The 19,823-nt window shown below is 39.1% G+C and overlaps 1 protein-coding gene across 1 annotated transcript in view; it reads right to left on the bottom strand.

Annotated features, from left to right (window-relative positions):
- Positions 1-223: 223 nt before the first annotated feature.
- The window catches only part of OPRK1 (opioid receptor kappa 1), a 40,206-nt gene continuing 20,606 nt past the window's right edge, over positions 224-19,823 (bottom strand). Inside the window, exons 3-4 of the mRNA XM_007064112.4 lie at positions 13,777-14,129; positions 224-5,747 (exon numbers count right to left, since the gene is read on the bottom strand). Coding sequence (XP_007064174.2) covers positions 5,215-5,747; positions 13,777-14,129 — 886 coding nt within the window. The 3' untranslated portion in view covers positions 224-5,214. The remainder of the gene's footprint in view (positions 5,748-13,776; positions 14,130-19,823) is intronic.

Genomic DNA, 19,823 nt, shown 5'->3' with positions numbered 1-19,823 from the left:
GCTGTTGCAAATTAGCTTAGATGACTTTCTCACCCCCTGCTGCTTTATCCAGACTGATTCATCCATGAATCTTCCCAGGGAAAAAACAACCTTAAGAACATTTGTATGATTCTTCAGCAAGTACAACATTTGCATATCATATAGAAATTACTAGGAGCTGATACTTTTCCCCACTAAGACAGGTCAGGTGATTTAAATAAATAACCAAGTCAAAACACAAATTTGATTATTAGAGTTCTATTATACAACTTAAGAGCTACATTGATTTTTCATTACAAGGCAGGGCAATGCATGTAATGCAGAGAATAACACCTCTATTTAAACACATGTATATATATACAGTACACTAGCAAAATGTGAACACAATACACTTTTTTTTTAGAATGAGAAGAACTCATGGGGTCAAGTCCATTCACTCCTCTTTTTCAACATTTCCCGACAAGTTTATTTTAAATAACTGGAAGATGCTTTACCATTCACGTATAATTTTCTCCTTTGAACAGGGTTTTTGGATTGCTTTCCAAACATTTCAGTTGTCGTCTCTTGTCATATCATATTATTTAAATTAAAAATGTATAGTTATACATTGTTAATGACCATATTAAGGATGAAACCTGTTTCATATCTACCCTATGGTTCTCTTAAGAATTCTTCATAGAGAAGGGCAGATATGCAGTAGAATGTAGATCCACATTTAGATTTAGAGACTAGAATTTTGCCCTTCGTACATTAGGCACATCTGATAGCTCAGGGTAAAATTCACTATCTCTTTGAATGCTAGATTATTTAGAAAGGAGTACAGCCATTTAGGCAAAGTTTAACTAAAGAATTATGAGCCAGGTTTTCAGAGTTGAGAATGTGCAGTCTTTGCAGCTGCCTGACTTGCGTCCGCAAATCACAGATGTGCACGTGCAAATCAAATCACAGAAGTGTAGGACTGGAAAGGACCTCAATAGGTCATCTACTCCAGTAGCCTGCACTCAAAGCAGGACTAGGTAATAACTAGACCATTCCTAACAGCGGTTTGTCTAACCTGTACTTAAAAACCTCCAATGACGGAGATTCCACAACCTGTCCAGGCAATTTGTTCCACTACTTAACTACCCTGACAGTTAGGAAGATTTTTCTAATGTCCAACCTAAACCTCTCTTGCTGCAATTTAAGCCCATTGCTTCTTGTCCTATTGTGAAAGGTTAAAGAAAACAATTTTTCACCCTCCTCTTTGTAACAACCTTTTATGTACTTGAAAATTATCATCATGTTCCCCCCTTAATCTTCTCTTCCCCAGACTAAAGAAACCCATTTTTTTCAATCCTTCTTCTAGGTAAGGATAAAAGTTGGAAAAAACAGGGTGATAGCATGGTAGGGGTCTACTATAGACCACCTAACCAGGAAGAGGTGGATGAGACTTTTTTAAACAACTAACAATCATCCAAAGCATGGGACTTGGTGGTGATGGGGGACTTCAACTACCCAGACATCTGTTGGGAAAATAATACAGCAGGGCACAGATTATCCAAAAAGTCCTTGGCATGCATTGGAGACAAATTTTTATTACAGAAGGTGGAGAAAGCAACCAGGGGAGAGGTTGTTCTAGATATGATTTTTGACAAATAGGGGGGAACTGGTTGTGAATTAAAAAGTGGAAGGCAGCTTGGGTGAAAGTGATCATTAAATGATAGAGTTCATGATTCTAAGGAATGGTAGGAGGAAAACAGCAGAATAAAGATAATGGATTTCAAGAAGAAAGACTTTAGCAAACTCAGGGAGTTGATAGGTAAGATCCCATGGGAAGGAAGTCTAAGGGGAGAAACAGTTTGAGAGAGTTGGCAGTTTTTTGAAAAAGACATTGTTACAGGCACAAGAGTAAACTATCCCACTGCACAAGAAAGATAAGAAGTATGGCAAGAGACCACCCTGGCTTAATCAGGAGATCTTCAGTGATCTGAAACTCAGAAAAGAGCCTACAAAAAGTGGAAACTATCTCAAATTAGGAAGGATGAATATAAATAAACAACTCAAGCATGTAGGAACAAAATTAAAAAGGCCAAGGCACAAAATGAGATTAAACTAGCTAGAGACATAAAGGGTAACAAAAAGTAATTCTACAAATATATTAGAAGCAAGGGGAAGACCAAGGACAGGGTAGGCCCATTACTCAGTGAGCAGGGAAAGACAATAACAGAAAATGTGGAAATCTCAAAAATGCTAAATGACTTATTTGGTTCAGGTTAGTAGCGATCAGACATCTAACATAGTGACCACCAGTGACAATGAGGTAGGATCTGAGGCTTAAATAGGGAAAGAACAAGCTAAAAAGTATTTAGACAAGTTAGATACCTTCAAATCGGCAGGACCTGATGAAATACATCCAAGAATACTCAAGACACTCACTGAGGAGATACCTGAACCATTAGTGATTATCTTTGAAAACTCATCAAAGACGGGAGAGATTCCAGAGCACTGGAAGATGGCAAATATAGTGCCCATCTATAAAAAGGGAAATAAGGACAACCTGGGGAATTACAGACCAGCCATCTTAACTTCGGTACCCAGAAACATAATGGAGTGAATAATCAAGCAACCAATTCGCAACCCCCTAGAAAATAATAAGGTTATAAGTAACAGTCAACGTGGATTTGTCAAGAACAAACCATGCCAAACCAACCTAATAGCTTTCTTTGAAAGAGTAATAAGCCTTGTGGATAGGGGGGAAGCAGTAAATGTGGTATATCTTGACTTTAGTAAGGCTTTTGATACTGTCTTGTGTGACTGTCTCATAAACAAACTAGGAAAATATAGCCTAGATGGAGCTACTATAAGGTGCATGTATAAGTGGTTGGAAAACCATTCCCAGAAAGTGGTTATCAGTGGCTCACAGTCAAACTGGAAGGACATATCAAGTGGTGTCCCACAGGAATCAGTTCTGGGTCTGGTTCTGTTCAATATCTTCATTGGTGATTTAGATAATGGCATAGAGAGTACACTTATAATGTTTGTGGAGGACACCAAGCCAGGAGGGATTGCAAGTGCTTTGGCGGATAGGATTAAAATTCAAAATGATCTGGATAAACTGGAGAAATGGTCTGACGTAAATAGGATGAAATTCAATAAGGACAAATGCAAAGCACTCCACTTAGGAAGGCACAATCAATTGCACACATACAAAATGGGAAATGACTGCCTAGAAAAGAGTACTGCGGAAAGGGATCTGGAGGTCAGAGTGGATCACAAGCTAAATATGAGTCAACAGGAAAAAAAAAAAAAAGCAAACATCATTCTGGGATGTATTAACAGGAGTTTTGTAAGCAAGACACAAGAAGTAATTCTTCCACTCTACTCCGTGCTGATAAGGCCTCAGCTGGAGTATTGGGTCCAGTTCTGGATGCCACATTTCAGGAAAGATGTGGACAAATTGGAGAAAGTCCAGAGGAGAGCAACAAAAATGATTAAATGTTGGCCCTATAGGCACAATCAGAAAGTGCTAGATTTAACCAGATACTGTGGCCAATATTTTCAAGAATAGGTCCCTAAAGTTAGAGTCCTAAATGCTTAAGTGCCTAAGTAAGTGGCATGAATTTCAAAAGTGCTGGGCACCCAGCAGTCTATGGACTCTGCACTCACTTAGGTACCTAAATATGAACTTAGGAGCCTACATTTAGGCACCCATTATTGAAAATATTGGCACATGTATCTTTATTTAAAATCATACATGTCTGCTTGGAGTTAAGAGGCCACTTAAAGCACCAACAAAACAGCCTCCAATTGAATCGCACTGTAAACTATGATGGAGACCTCATGTCTTTACTATGAGTGATGAAAATGATCAAACAGTTGGTGTTCGCTGGGTGTCTAATTCTGCTCCCAATGAACACAACAGCAACACTCCCATTAACTTCAATGGGAGTAAGATTAAGATCCTAGACGGTGTGGTTATTCTAGTAGTTAAAAGCACAGGGGTGGGAGACTGATGTTCCGTAGTTTAGTCTCAGCTCTGCAATAAACTTACCTTATAACCTTGGGCAAGTCACTTACATTCTCTTTGCCTTGGCTTCCACACCTTTATTGAAAAATTGAGGTAATACTACTTACTCAATTTGTAAGACTCTTTTGAGGCTAAATGTATCAATGTGACTAAACGTGCAATGAGAGCTTTCTCTAGTCAGTGCCATAGTGTGTACTTATAAATGCAATTAACTCTCATTGATTTTTGTGTCAATTTACTACATTTTTAGTAACCAGTCCCCATATACATTCTTTACTTTTTAAAATTTTCTGAAATTGTGTATATATCAAGGACAGCTAATATAACATTAATTTTGCTCTTTTACTGTTGGGTCTTTTATTATACTGTTCTTTTTAACGATTTAGTGACCAGTCAAGAATTCTTTGCATTTTTCTAGTATTTTGCTGAACAACGAGTTGTTGAAAGGCATACTGGAATATCCACAATCAATAGATATACATCTTTTGGAGAATCACATATAAAGACAGTAAGCATCGTATGTGACTTAACATGTGCTAAAATATATTAAGGATTATCTTTAAATCTTGATTTTTTTAAGCATTGAAAAGTTTTCACAATACACAGACACAATAAAATCATTTTGGTCTGAAGGCAGATCATGCTTAAACTGGATCTCCACAATACAGACAAACGTATGTTATTTCACACAAAGTAGTTAATGAGAATTTTGATTACATAGCTCTGCCATGTTTTGTAGTCTCAGAACTGATACTATTCACTAAGCAGCAAAATAAGTTAGGATGCCTTCTTTTTGTTTGTCTGAAGCAAAGATTTTTAGGTCAAAACAGAGTTTCTGCCATAATCTGATTTAGTGTTATCACCAAATGTTGCTTGGTATAGACTAGAAGGTGGCAGATATGTACTATAAGAAGAACAGTTTAATTTTTTTCTTGTCCAGAGTCACCTAATACAGTATGAAGCACTTCCTACCTTGCTGAAAGTGGGTATTTTACCACTTGCTCAGCTCCATTGTAAATATGGTTCCAAAATCTGGCAGTCAGTCATCTTTTTCCTTTGAGCTTATTTTGGGGAATTCCCTGTCCTAAGCAATTAACATATTTTAGTTCAAACTGTGAGAACTCCCAAATATTATCAAAAATGTCTCAAACCACAGTGGTTATTTGAGTTAGTCCAAGATCGTTTGATTCTATTCCTTGAGGACAGTAAGATGACATCTCCACGACTAGTCATACTGGTTTGTTTGTCCCATCCACTTCCCTCATGTAAGCAGGGTCTTGAACTGTGTTTCTGACTCTGCTGGTGCTCTGCCTATCCATCCTCATCTTAAAGGGAAAGCAGAAGTCTTTGAAACAGCGCTTGAAGTTTTCATCCAAAAAAGCATACAGGATAGGATTTAGACTGCTGTTGGTGTAACCCAAAGCAATACAGAAATAATAGCTGGAGATTGCTGCAGTGCTATGGGGCACATCCCCTAGTGCCTCAACCAGCACAAAAATGTGAATGGGAGTCCAACAGATAATGAAAACTGCCACAACTACAAGAACCAATCTGGTGATCCGACGAAGGTTTCGGTCTTTTTCTCGAGACCCTGAGAGAAGTCGTACGCTCTTCAAGCGCAGGATCATCAGGGTATAGCAAACAATTATAATGAGAACTGGAATAACAAACGCAAAGACAAAGACGCAGATTTTCATGAAGATGTCCCACCACATGTAATCAGAGTCTGGAAACTGCAAAGAACATTCAGTACTAGCAGTATCTATAAATGGAAGAGGCAAGAAGAAGAAGAAGAAAATTGCTTTATTATTAGACATTCCAACCTATAGCTGCATTACAGTATAAGCTTGCAAAAGTGATTACCATGTAATGTGACACAAATAAATGGAGTTATCGTTAAATCACTCCAATAATTGCTTTCCGTTGTCATTGAAACTGGTTTTCCACTGCTGTCTTTCAGGAGTAGTTGGAGAATATTTTAAAATGTGTTATATTACATTTTATATTACAAACTTTTGTGCACAAGAGCGGCGTCAAACCTACAGAGGCACAAAAATACAATATATAGAGATGCACTGAACAGTTGTTAGGTTCTGGATCTCAGTTTGATTTGAGGCCAGGTTCCATGCAGTGGCAGAGCCAACTGAGGGAGGGGCGATGGGTTGTTGGTGAGCTGGAGGCCTGACACTCAGTCAGGGCAAATTTTAATGAATGGTGTTGCGACTTGAAGCATGGGGATCACAGCACTATTCAGGTTTGGCCGGGACACCTCTCCATCATGATGGAGGTTTGTGTTGGCCAAATTTAAGTGAGTGGCATTGTGACATTGCACATGGGGTCTCAGCACCACACAAACCTGCAAACTGTGTCACAGCACCTGGAGTGGGGAGCTGGGCCCAGCTCCGCAGGACAGGAGCCGCCTCTGCCAGGTGAGAGTGGGGTGGACTCAACCATAAGCCCTGTGTGAAAGCCGATACACATACATCCAAAGGCTAGCTGGTGTGGGGGAATCACACACACACACACACACACCTCCGTATTAGCTCCACCACTGGTTTAATTGAATTGAAATCTTGTAGCTGCTTTCATGCTATTTTAACCAAAAAAGGGTAAATTTCTGCCATCCTGAACGGTGGAAATCTCATCAGGTTAGCTGATCTCATGAGATTTCTGCCATCATGAAACAGTCTTGCAATGAGACAATTACTTTGCAGAAATGTTTTCCCACATGCTTTCTTCAGTGCACACGCTATGCAGTCTAAGTGCTACATTCTCTTGGAAATATCTTTTTTTAAATGAATCTTCGGTAAAGCAAACTGGTATACGCAGAGTCTAACTGAGCTCCTCTTTTTGCAGAACACTTCATTGAGAATTCTGTCTGAGTAGGGACCGCAGGATTTGACCCCGTTGACATCAGTTCACTTAGTTTCTTGCTGCAATATTATGAATGGGGGTCACACGCTGACATTTTATTTTATGTTTTAGTCTTACTTCATCATACAGGAGGCTTGTAGTCTGTGTGATATTCTTGGGTTCATTTTCTTACCTCAGTGTAGTTTTCCATCATATAAACCAGGCACAAGGAAAAACAAGACACAAGATAAATGGCAAAACAAGACAAAGGGTCAGATTCTCCATTAGTGTTTACTGGGCATTTTTTTTTACTATGACTGGTAGTTTGGCTTTCATTCCTGTCTGTGGAACCCATGTGCCTACTAGGGAGATATCGCTTTAAGAGATCTATTGAGGAGTGAGTAGGAGGGAGCTGTGTCTGGGTCACTGTTGCTAGGCAGATGAACAATTAGCACTCCACATCCAGAAGTTTCTGGAGTTGGGTGTGGTAGTTTGGGGTATGCTCAATAGTTTATAACTAGGTGCTGGAGTCAGACTCCATGAGGGCAAGAAGTCAGGGCAACTGCTATACAAAAGGCCATGTGTCCTTTGTGGGCTGGGAGGAGCTGAGCCCAGGAGAAGGAAGTAGGGTGTTTTCCCTAGCTCTGAATTATTTTGCAGCATGTTAGTGATATTGTTAACCCTCCAAAAGAGAAGCATGGGCAATGTTAATTATAGAAAGGGAAAATCATGAGGGAAAACTCATTTCTTTTATTTTAACTGAATACTTTGAATGTTGTTCAAATTTTGAATGTCATTAAATTGTCTCAACTAGTATGAGTCACTAACTTTTCTTTTATTTAAATGTGATGATGGAGAAAGTCATTTATTTTGCTATTTTCATTTTTTTGCATTTTTCTTGTAACAGGTTTTTTTTGTTTTTGTTTTAAATCTATAGATTTAACTGAGTGGTTGGTTAATCAGTTAGCTGACTGGCTAACTGTGATTTCAGCAGAGGAAGGGGAAGAGTCTGCATGGAGTCCAGCTGAAGATTCCTACAAGCAAGTGGAGGGAATCATGTTGCTTTTGACTCAGCAGATTGTATAGATTTGATTATCAAATACTCAGACTTGGGTGAACTCAACCTAAGCTTTTTGGGAACTCTGAGTTTCTTCTCACTGTGTTTCTGCGGGAACTGACTGTTTAGATTTAATTTGTTTTCTTTATTTACATGTATGTATAATAGTAAAGATAATGTTTGTGGATTATAAAATAGCCATGTTATAAACATTGTTATTATTATGTATTATGTTTCTTTATCATAAGATTTTATACAGTTGGTACTTAATTAAGTTCATTTCTTTTGGGGACTTGAATGTGGGGAGGTTGACTCTGTGCAATCCTTACTGAAAATCCTTAGAGACTAATTCTGGGTCTCCAGCTGCTTTTCTGTGGGAGTTGGGGTTTTTTTAGGCATTGGAGAAGGGCAATGAAGTGAACTCTAGCCCAACCAAACTGAAGGGAAAAAACTTCTGAAAGTGTTGATACATCCTATTTTAAGATTTTTGGATGAAGATTTTTGATTTTTTCATTTTGAAATGACTTTTTTTCAAAATTATTTACCTTGTATTTTATTATATATTCTATAATATGTACAAAATAGATATATAAATATAAAATATTCAATTTAATGTTGTCAAATTTTGATTGATCTGAAACTGATTTTTTTCAGAATTTTCCTTCATGGAGAATTTTGAAATTTTTAGGTTTTGTTCCAATTCTAATGAAGCCAAATTTCAAAATCCTTTGTGAAACAACTCTTCCTTTGTCCTCTCAGCTATAGTATTCACCAAATTTTTGATACTGTATTGCATGTTTTTGCAAGATAAATTACGGAAAATATTTGATTTAGATGTCAACTCATTTCTTTTTACACTCTCTCAATTAATAAATGTGACAGCTTTATGGAGTCTGGGAACAAGTGTCTATATTTTTTAGCAATCTCATTCTTGTGCAATGCAGTTAATGCATTTCCTAAGTAGCAGAAAGCACAATATAGACCTCCTTCATACTGTCTGTATTTAAAGAAAGGGGTGGCCTCTGTGGTTCCCCAAAGGAATAAAAAATGCAAAGGAGAATTTGATATTAGATTTAGCTTTCATTATTTTGAAAAGTTTCTAGACCTCCCTGTAGCAAAAGAGCAAAATGATGTTAAAATGGTCATTACCCTTGAAAACATATCACTGCATTTCCAAATGATCTCAGATTATTCACATTGTCCTCATGGTCATTCAAAGCTGTCATTGTGGGGTCTGGAAAACCATAGCAAGTCCCTGGATTTGTTATTTTGAAGCAATGTCACAGTTAATACATTATTGCAGGGGGAGGAGGCTGAGAAAGAAGGTGGAAGCAAAATATTTTTTTTTTAACTTGGAAACATGCTAAGACTGGCCCTGTTTAAAGGCTACAGTGCAAAAGTTACTTAATGTTATTAGATTCTCACGCAAAAGATTTTATATTTGTATAGCACATGATTTACATTTTGAGAGAAATAAGAAATGTTGCTTCTATTTTACTTTCATACTTAAAATTCTCTGTTAATGCCAATGGTATTCAAAAACATTTCTTTTTTTCCTGGAACAAAACAAATTTAAAAGTCATAAAACTCTCTCTCTCAAAAAAAAATCCAGTTCCTGCACATTAACAAAACCGATTAGAGCAATATTTGGAAGATACTCAATTTACTCATTTTCTTTTTCAAGTTTCTATGAGTTTTAGATGAGTTTTGTGCATATGAATTTCACAGCTGCCATTCTCAGATCTTTGAACTTCTAATAAGTTAAAGTCTTCTAGGTTGGAAATTTAAAGAACTGGTGAAACCAATTACTTACCAAATTAGCTTTGAATATATAGACAAAGTAGTTCAGTAAGAACATGTATATTTATCAGTAATCCACATTCCTTTAATTTTAAATTAAAAATTACTTCAAATACTCAAAAAAGTGCAGAATATTGTACATTGCTGTGGATTTAGGTCCGGTACCTTCTTTTATATTTTTCAATTACATAATAAGAAACTGTTGGAATTGACTCAGATTCCACCTTAGCTAAATATATTTTAGTAAAATATTTACTATAATTTACCCAAGGCCCCCACAATGGCAGGGAAATGGCAAAGTAAAATAAACCCAGAAAATTCTGGCAAATGACCCACATGCACATGCTGCAGAGGAAGGTGAAAATCCCCCATGGTCACTGCCAGACTGAGCTGGGGGAAAATTCCTTCCTGACCCCACATATGGCTAGCAGACCCTGAGCATGTGAGCAAGGACCAGCCAGCCAAGCAACTAGGGTTGCCAACTTGGTAATATTTAAAAACCAGGCACTCAGGAGGAATGCTGGAACTTCCTTGCCCTGCCTCTTCCCCACAAGGCCACACTCCTGCCCCACCTATGCCCCTGAGGCCCCGCCCCCATCCACTCCTCTTCTCCCATCCCCCATGTCACTCGCTGATTTTCCCCTCCCGCCACCCAGATCAGGAGGGACTTGCCTGCGGAGCCGGGGCTGAGAGCTGCAGCCACCCAATGAAGGTAAGTCAGTAAGCCCCGGCTGAGTAGGGGCTGGCGTGGGTGATGACCTGGCACCTCTCCACCTCCCCAACTCGCAGTAACCGGACTTTGGGTGTCCAGTCAGTAGATCTGACCGGACACTGTCAGGTCCACTTTTCAACTGGACTTTCTGGTCAAAAACTGGGCACTTGGCCAACCTACAAGCAACTGAGAAAGAGAATGCTCAGTGCCACTTCAGAGCCTTGCCTCCCGCAAATCCATCTGATCCCCAGACCCATGTCCCACCTCCAACTGTAGCCATCCTTGATGCTTCAGAAAAAGGAGATTTTTTTAAAAACAGAATATGGGCGGGAGGATAAATCCCTTTCTGACCCCCTGCAGGTGGCCGCTTAAACCCTGAAGAATGAGTTATTAGGAACATAAGACAAAATCTGGAAGTAAGCCTCAGGGCTGTTGAGCCCTACCCCCACCATCACAAGAAACCATGATGCACAAAAACACTCATAAATATGTCCAGCTCTCTCTCAAAACTAATTAAGTTGTTTGCCCTGACAATTCCTAGTGGGAAGCTGTTCCAGAATCTCACCTCTGTGATGGTTAGAAACCTTTTTCTAATTTCCAGCCTGAATTTGTTCATGGCCAGTTTGCAGGATCAGGGCCTTGGAAGAAACTAGAATTCTGCATTTTTTAAGAGATTGGTCTGTCAGTAAAGGAGAAATTCTGTTAAGGTCAGACATACCAAACTTATGCTGCAGGAAGAAAGTGTTAGCAAATACACTGTTGGGAATAATCCTGCATTAGGAGAACTAGATGGGCTAGACAATCTAAGAGAATAATTTTTAGAGATGGGCAAGGTCATTTGATGCTCAGATGTTAAACTGACCACACAGAGTCCTACCCAGAAATACTTTTCCCCACTGAGGAATTAGAGGTTAAACCTAAGCTTTGGTTGGAACTAAAAAAAGTAGCTTAGTCACTTCATCCTCAGGGCCATCCCTAGGAGGGTGCAGAGCCCGAGGCGGAAGTCACAAATCCGTCACTTCTGGGACCGACCGCACCAGCCAATCGCACCGGACCACGGGGCCCCCCAAAGCACAGGACCTGCAGTGGTCGCCCCAATTTGCCATACTCAAGGGACGGCTCTGTTCATCCTGCTCCCAATTTATTTGTTAAATTCAAATAAGCACCAGATAATATAGTTGGCCATAATTACTCAAATGAGGCTGACAATTAGAAATGCAGGGGTTTTGCAGTCAGCACGGAAGTGCATTTGCAAACAGTGCCCAATCTTGCTGTGCACAGTTATCAGTCTCTCAGTTTTGGTACTTAGGTACATGACTAACTCTTAAGCACCTCTACCCCACTATAGTGAATAGGATTACTAATGTGCTTAAAAAGCTAGACACATTCCTAGGTACCTTGCTGACTTAAGTGTTTCACATCTTTTAAAATATAATATAAGCAAGCCAGACAACTATTCTTCCCAGCGGAGGATACCTGGAAAGAACTCTTTCCAGAGGCAGTCATTGCTTTATTGAGACTGTCAATGCTTTATTAGTCAAAAAAGTTCCTGCAAAGCAGTGGTTCTCAACCTAGTTACCATTGTGGGCCGCATCCAGTACTAGCTGTATGGCCCTGAGGATGTCACATGGGCCGTAGCTCTGTGCTGATTGGGCCACAAGTTGAGAACCAGTGCTGCAGAGCAAAAGAAGACACTTTCTTTCCAAAGATCTGAATGCATTGTTCCCAGAGCACTCTGTCTGCAACCCCAGCCAACCCGAGATCAAGATCAGGAACAAAATCCGTATGTTTTGCATACCAGTGCAGACCAATAGCCAACAAGTTTCCTCTCTGCACTTGCTAATGAGCATTAATGTTTTGTTTACATGTATCTATGCCAAACGATTTAACAGGAAGTGAAATCAGTAGCAGCTGCTTTCATAAATGGGTAGAGCAGTCTTCCATAAAGTTCATAGGTTTGTGTCTGCTGGAGTTCCATAGTGCTTAGAGATATGCAGCCACTATTATGCCCCATAAGAGGAACATGAGCTCCACTCCACGGCTGGCCAGGTGTGATGATTGATGCCATAGCAGTGGGGTCATGGCCACACCACATTGCTGCTCCATCCTCACACATTTTTTGGGTGGCTCAAAGTGCTATCCCAATGAAGTTCTTGAATGAGAGAGAGCACAAGAGCTACAATTGTCCTTATCTTCTTGGGGGGGGGAGGGGATTTCATAATATGGCTTACATTTACTTAAGATGGAATCTGAAGTCACTGAATATGCACTGGAATTCATAATCTTCCAAGTGACACAAATATTTAGAGGAAAGCAGATATAGATTACAATACATGGCTTTTTGGTCTTCTAAGTAGTACTTATTCTGACTCTGCCTAAAAAAGTCAAGAGCTACTAATCTTATGCATTTAAACCTTTCATTGAAGAAGCATGGCATCAAAATGTTTCCACTTTCTCCTCCGATGTTCCTCCATTTGGAATACAGAGCATTCTGCTTTATAGGGCCTGATTCTCTGCTGCCTTCTACTTTGTAGCTTGTGCAAATTAAATGTTCAACTCTACCTCATCAGGATGGTTGTGCTTTACACCCACTTGGCATGGGTTTAAAGCACTGATCTATTGGGCCAACAGAATACTCCGATTCACTGAAACTCATTTGTGCATGCATGTCCAGTTACAGTGAAACTCTGCGTCTAAGGGCTAATCCTGCAGTCCTTACTCAGAATGCCAGTTCCCATGATAGTAAATGGGAGCTTGGGATACCTGTCCCATAGACCCTATGCCTTTCTGTTGCCCTATCTTGCTCCTGCTCCCAACTCCTCCCTTGACATACTTTTCTCTCCAGCTACTATGACCTATCTTCTTTCCCCTCTTCTTCTCTAAGCGCCTTGAATTGGTTATTTACAACCAGCCTTTGACTTCTAATTCTGCTTGACACTCTTCAAACACCAATCTGGCTTCCATTTTCTGATCTCCACTGAAACTTCTCTTATGAAGTTCTCCAGCCAAATCTCAGACTTTTATCCTGACCTCTTCCTCCTTGACCTATCAAGGATAATGCATCATAAAATGTCCTTTGTTCATTTAGTTGACCAGTGTATCTTATCTTTAACTATAATATTTCATACTATAATATTCTGTAGCATATTTAAATATTAAAGTCTTAGAAATATGAGTTCTTAGAGAAGTATTCCACTATTACAATTTTGCTGAGAAAATGTGACCGGGTTTTTTATGTACAAATTAAATGATGCACAAATTAGTGAAGTGTGATTCAATAAGTTTCTACTCTACTCAGTATTCCAAGTTACATTTATATTATTTTAGAAGCAAAAGAATTTGAGTTTAAGTGATCAGAATTATACTCACCTTCTCTGACTTTAGTGCCTCCAAGAACTATGGCAGATATACCAACAGACGAGGACAATAGCCAGATACAGATATTGATTATCTTTGCCTTGAGAGGAGTGCGGAAGTCCAGGGCTTTCACGGGGTGACACACAGCAATGTATCGATCCACACTCATCATGGTCAATGTGAATATGCTGGTAAACATGTTATAATAGTCAATTGAAATAACTATTTTACACAACACATCCCCAAATGGCCAAGAGTTCATCAGGTATTCAGTGCTTTGGAAAGGCATAGTCGTAGTAACTAAAGCATCTGCCATAGCCAGATTGAAAATATAAATGTTTGTTGCCGTCTTCATCTTTGTATACCTGAAGTACAAGAAAAATAAATCTTAATTATAGCAACACATTCGCATATGAAGCTACTGTATTAGGGAAACTGTGTTGTAACAAACTTTTGGACAAAAATGCAAGCACGTTCAAGACTGAGGGATTATTTTAAATATGTTACATTTAGTCTCTCAGCTATGTTGCTGCTGCTGTATCACCAATTAGATTTACTTGCCAGAGGCAGAAATGGATTTTTGAGTAATTTTAATGGGATCATGTAAATTAGTCAAGCCATTATAAAAATACTAGATTTAGTTTCATCCTCTAAAATCCAACTACAAATAAATCAGAATATAATTTGCTTCATTTGCAAGTGATAGAAAATTCTAGCAGTTCCTTTCCTTACAAGCATCTGAGAATACATCTACACTGCAATAAAAGATCCATTGCATGGATGTGGTTGGCCCAGGTCAGCTGACTTGGACTGGTGGGGCTCAAAGTGTGGGACTAAAAATTGCAGTGTAGATGTTCCAGGTCGGGCTGGAGCCCAAGCTTTGAAGCCCCATGAGGGAGTCGGGTCTCAGAATCTAGGCTCCAGCTTGAGCCCAAATAGCTACTCTAAAATTTTTAGCCCCACAGCCTGAGTCAATTGACCTGGGCTCTGAGATTTGGTGCCATGGCTTTTTTATTGCAGTGTAGATGTACCCTTACAGCCTGTTGTTTTTTTTTTTTTTTTTTTTTTTTACAGAAGTAATAGGTATCCTCAACTCATCATGCTATGGCATGAATAAATCATTAATCATTACTCTTGCAGGGCCAAATCCTCAGCTGGTGTAAATTAGCATCTCTCAATTGATTTCACTGGAGCTATGCCAATTTACACCAGCTGAGTGGCCTATAGAGTGTAGAATAAGATACCTGGTTAAATAGGCTACTAGAATCCATAAAAATTACATTAACCCTTACACTATTTTCTCTATATACATTCAAGCAAAACTGATTTTATTGGTTTGTGTAACACCAATTAAGAAATGTGGCTGGCAATAGCATACAAAACTATGGGGGCCACATTTTCAACTGTGGGCCCTTAAAGTTTCTGAGGTGGCACACAACAGAATATTGATTGTTGCTCATCATTGTCAATATGAATATGCTGATAATGCTTTATCATTATTGATGTCATATGATCAGTTACCAGCAAAAAACATGGAATGGAGTTAGGTTCATTTTCATTGCTGAGGCTGCCTGCTGGTTAGATTCAGAAATGCTTCTATTAGCAGCCATGGAGTCACTAGTCTGGCACTATTATTCTAGGGCAGTTGTGGTCTTGCTGATTGTACAAGAGACTGGGTCTCAGGAAACCTGGATCTGCTTTTGACTCTACTACTTTTCTTTTCGAGAGTACTTTTCCCTCTCTAGATCTGAAAGTATTATAAGATTCACAACAACGTTTCCTTATTCAACTTTGTTCTACCCACAGATCTCAAATGTGTGTGCAAACAGGCATTATTGTTTCTAACTACCTGTTTGGGTGTCTAATTAATTGACTTGTACCTGAAAACCTAGGATTTGTGAGCACCACACTTTGTAACACAGCCACTTATTCCTGAAATCTTAATTTTTAATATAAAAATAAATACACAAAGTCTAGTAATGAGAAGACTTTCATGAGCCCTTCCACACAATTACCTCTCCACAAGTGCTCCCTTAAGCTAAGGCTTATGGGCATTATGGCCCTGGGATCAGTGTCCAATCAGGTTGCAGTAGCAGGTGTCTTTCACAGATCCCCTGCCCAATGGGGGATCAGACTGTTTACTGCTGTCCAAAGACCCTCATAGATTAGAAGGAAAAATTGTCTTTTCTGCTAGTCTCCTGAACCTGCAAGAGGAGGGAACAACGATGCAGAAACACTAGTGACCTTGGGTGAGAGGGCACCTGGCTTCATTGTAGCCTAGCAATAACCTATACTTTACCAATATAGGGAGCTGGTAGTAGTTGCCTAACACTTTACATTATAGGGAATTCTTTTGACTTTTTCTTTGTCATCATTGTTGACAAGAAGCCTTTGATACTCAGCAGAGGGAATCCCCTTGAGCTACAAAAGTGCCTTTTCTTTATCCCATGAAATTCCATTCAGATTTGGCTGAGATAGAAAGTGTTAAAATTGCCATTTTCATTCTCTCAGTTGCACTCACAAAAAAAAAAGTTTGGCAGCCTGCCAAAGTCCCTGAACATTCAAAAGTCAGGCTCATGTCTCCACCAAAGCAGCCCATGCTGCAGTGAGAATACCTGAGAGCCATTGGAGCAGAGAGCTGGGGGTGGGGGGAACAGACAGCCAACCCAAGCGCCCCCACATAAGCCCCTTAACCCACCCCATGGCCCCAGTGGCCCATTCTCCTCCACCCCCTAGAGTTCTCCCAACACCAGGAGCAGGAGAAAGATGTACAGGGAGAGAGAGAAAGCACCAGTCAGGGCTGGATTTCCTCCACACACACAATCTGGCCTAGCACCTTATCCCTTTTTGCTTTATCATTATTGATGTCACATGATCAGTTACCAGCAAAAAACGTGGAATGGAGTTAGGTTCATTTTCATTGCTGAGGCTGCCTGCTGGTTAGATTCAGAAATGCTTCTATTAGCAGCTATGGAGTCTGACTTGGAGTCAGATAGCTTCTTGGGAAGACATTTTGACAGACAATTAGTAAATGCACTGTAGAAGCAACCAGAAAGATGCCATAATGTGATGATCCCATTTTCAAAAATCACGTATTACTTGTACTCTCCAACACATGACAAAAGAGTGAACAGATATCTGGTTGACTAGCTGTCCTCTCTCTCCCCTGATGTTTTATGACCTCAGACAATGGAATTCAGTGGTATATGGGAAGCCTAGTTTTCTAAGTACCTGGCTTTGCACAGGCCTGCACTTGTACAGGGTGAAAGTACTGACTTAAAACCTCAAATTTTCCTAATAAAAAAGTTCAGGGATGCTGCAGAAAATTAAAATTATTGATCTAATAATTTAACTTCAGCTATGAGGAAAATATCAGTATCTGTTTTTAAATGTCAAGTACGGGACTAAAAGCAGAGTTGGATTTAATGTAGCACATATAAGATGACTCACATTTATGGTCTTTCATCTAAAGTTCTCAAAGAGCTTTACGAAATATTTATAAACTATGGATCATATTTTACCTCAGTCTTTGTACAACCCTGGCCCCCTTCCCCATTAACTTCAGTGGAAGTTCTGTGCACAGAAAGAGGGTCAAATATAGCCCATTATATAATGGGAAATGTAACAGAGTGGCAGTTTTGACGATCCTACATAAAAGTGAAAGGCTCCCCTCGTTAGTCAACCTAATCTCAGGCGCTAGAAGGTTGTATGAAGATGCAGAATAATTTCTGCTGTCTTATGTTTGTAGGTAGATCTTGTTATCTCCAGCTAGCATATAAAAGAGGTGGCTGGAGCCTCTCTGGTACTAACATACCTGGGAGGAATAGAGATATCCCACAGGAAAAACTTCGGCTTAAATTTATGTTTGGATATTATTGTTTAAGTTACCAAACCCCAGGAAGAAACATGATCTTAAAGTGTGTCCACTTTGTAAGGAGCAGAGTGGAAATGCCATTTGTCTGCTTACAAATTATGGGTATAATTCTCAAAAGCATCTAAGCAGCTTCAGCACTTGGAAGCCTAAGGCCTACTGACTTCCAATGACTTTAAATGAACTTTGGTTCCTAAGTCACTTAGGCACTTTTGAAAAGCTTACCTCACTTCTTATTTCACCCATCACTGCAATGCACTCACTTCTGGAATAGGATGTAGCAACTATTTAACAGGACACATCAACACTTACACATCTGTTCAAGACAGTGAGTAAGGGGGGGGGAGGAATCACAGCTAACGTAAACCTACAGGGAAACTTGAGGTTTGGTAGGCACAGTTTTATTAACAAATTGGTACACATTCCAGAAAAGGATCAATATGTAAGGATTCTTTGACAATACTATTGCAAGCAGCGACAAAGAGAATGAGGATTTAGAAATTATAGTCTTGCATTAATTATTTTAATTAAAGCTAAAAAGGTGGTTCCAAATCATTATTCATCCAGACATAACTTTGATAAAATAACATTTTCATGCTGAAATGTTCCACTTCAGTATGAGATCAATTTGTTTTGCAAGAATGACAAATATACCTTGACAACATTCTACGATAGTGGTTAATATGTAAAGTACAAATGCATTAAATAGAATGAGGCATAGCAAAGAAGTGGTATAGGAGGACAGCTGTCGCACTGAATTAAAACATACAAAAACAAATGTCAAACATTTCTTTAAGCTACAGATGGATGCTATCATGCTAGGCTCCCTTGTGTGAAATTCCCATGGATAGCAGCAGCAAGTGTTGCAAAGACAAAGGGCATAACTGGGAAAGGCCCCAGATATCAAGGTTATATTTAGGGTAAACTCAAAACCAACTGAATCAGAACATAGTGAAAGACTGGGGACATATGAAGTAGAATGAATCTAATGTTTTTATCGTCTTAAAAGGCATTTTAAAAGTTTGCATCAATATGAAATTTAACACAGAGCCAGCATAGAGTGTAAAAGTCTGTATGTTGCAACCTCCACACTCACATTTTCGGCCATGTGTTATCACTACATTCTGAATTCATGGCAGTCTTGAATTTATATTAGCGGGGACCCCAGAAAACAAATTCACACTTTCATAGTAATCATTATTATTGTTATCATACAGATTCAAGAATTATCTGTCACTGAATTAGCTTTAACACAATAAGTGGCTTGATTTTTAAGAGTGGTGAGTGCCCAACAGCTCCCACTGATACAGCACTTCTGAAAAATCAGGCCATCTATTTAGCTGCCTTAATATGGACTTAGGAGCAAAACCTGAGATGCTAATTTTTAATATCTTTGCCATGATGTTTACTTGTTTATTATAAATATTATTGTAACTAGTTAAAATTTGTACAAAAATTGATATTAAAATATTAAACATGAATTGCAAAGGATTTTTTTAAATAGGTCAGTTCCCTTGCAATATCAGTGCTGGCTGGGTTATCTGCAGGGAGTCAACCTGGGAACTCTGGACCAAAAAGCATGAATCTCAGCTGCTACAGCTAAAGGACTAGGTCTAATAGCTCAAATGGAATAACAGCTTTAACCCGTATACATGGTTTAGCCCTAGAGGAGGATAAAGAGCCACACCATGCTGGTATGAATTATGCATATTCCTGATTGTAGAAATTCATCCCAACTTTCAAAGGTCAACAAGAGTTAAAATCCTCACATGGGCCTCCATTTATAACTACACCCCTGAATGAGACATCTATGGGGCCTGAACTCAGGTCAAAAAGTTTGAGTTTCTATGCTTGAGATAAAGTACTGGATTTGAAAATTCAAGGGCAGGACAAGACTCATAAAACTCCAAACATAGTCCAGTCACTCACTGAGGACAAAGCCACACTGCATTATGAATTCATCTTTTTTTTCCTCTTTGGATAAAGAAGATTCAAAGGAGTTGTTTGTTTTTAATTAAGAAGAAAGCTTCTGTTTTACCTTACAAATGGCAGTAATGTCAAGTTTGGTGTCCCATGGTTTTGCTGAGAAAGCAACCAGACTCAAGGATATTGTGACTTCTCATGCTTGAAAGGAGAAAGATATTAGATTTTAAGAAATACTTCCTTAAATACTTCCTTCCTCTATCCA

This window comes from Chelonia mydas, chromosome 2, assembly GCF_015237465.2.
Source record: "Chelonia mydas isolate rCheMyd1 chromosome 2, rCheMyd1.pri.v2, whole genome shotgun sequence".
Taxonomy (NCBI): Eukaryota; Metazoa; Chordata; order Testudines; family Cheloniidae; genus Chelonia; species Chelonia mydas.
This window is presented reverse-complemented; position numbering and strand designations above follow the sequence as displayed.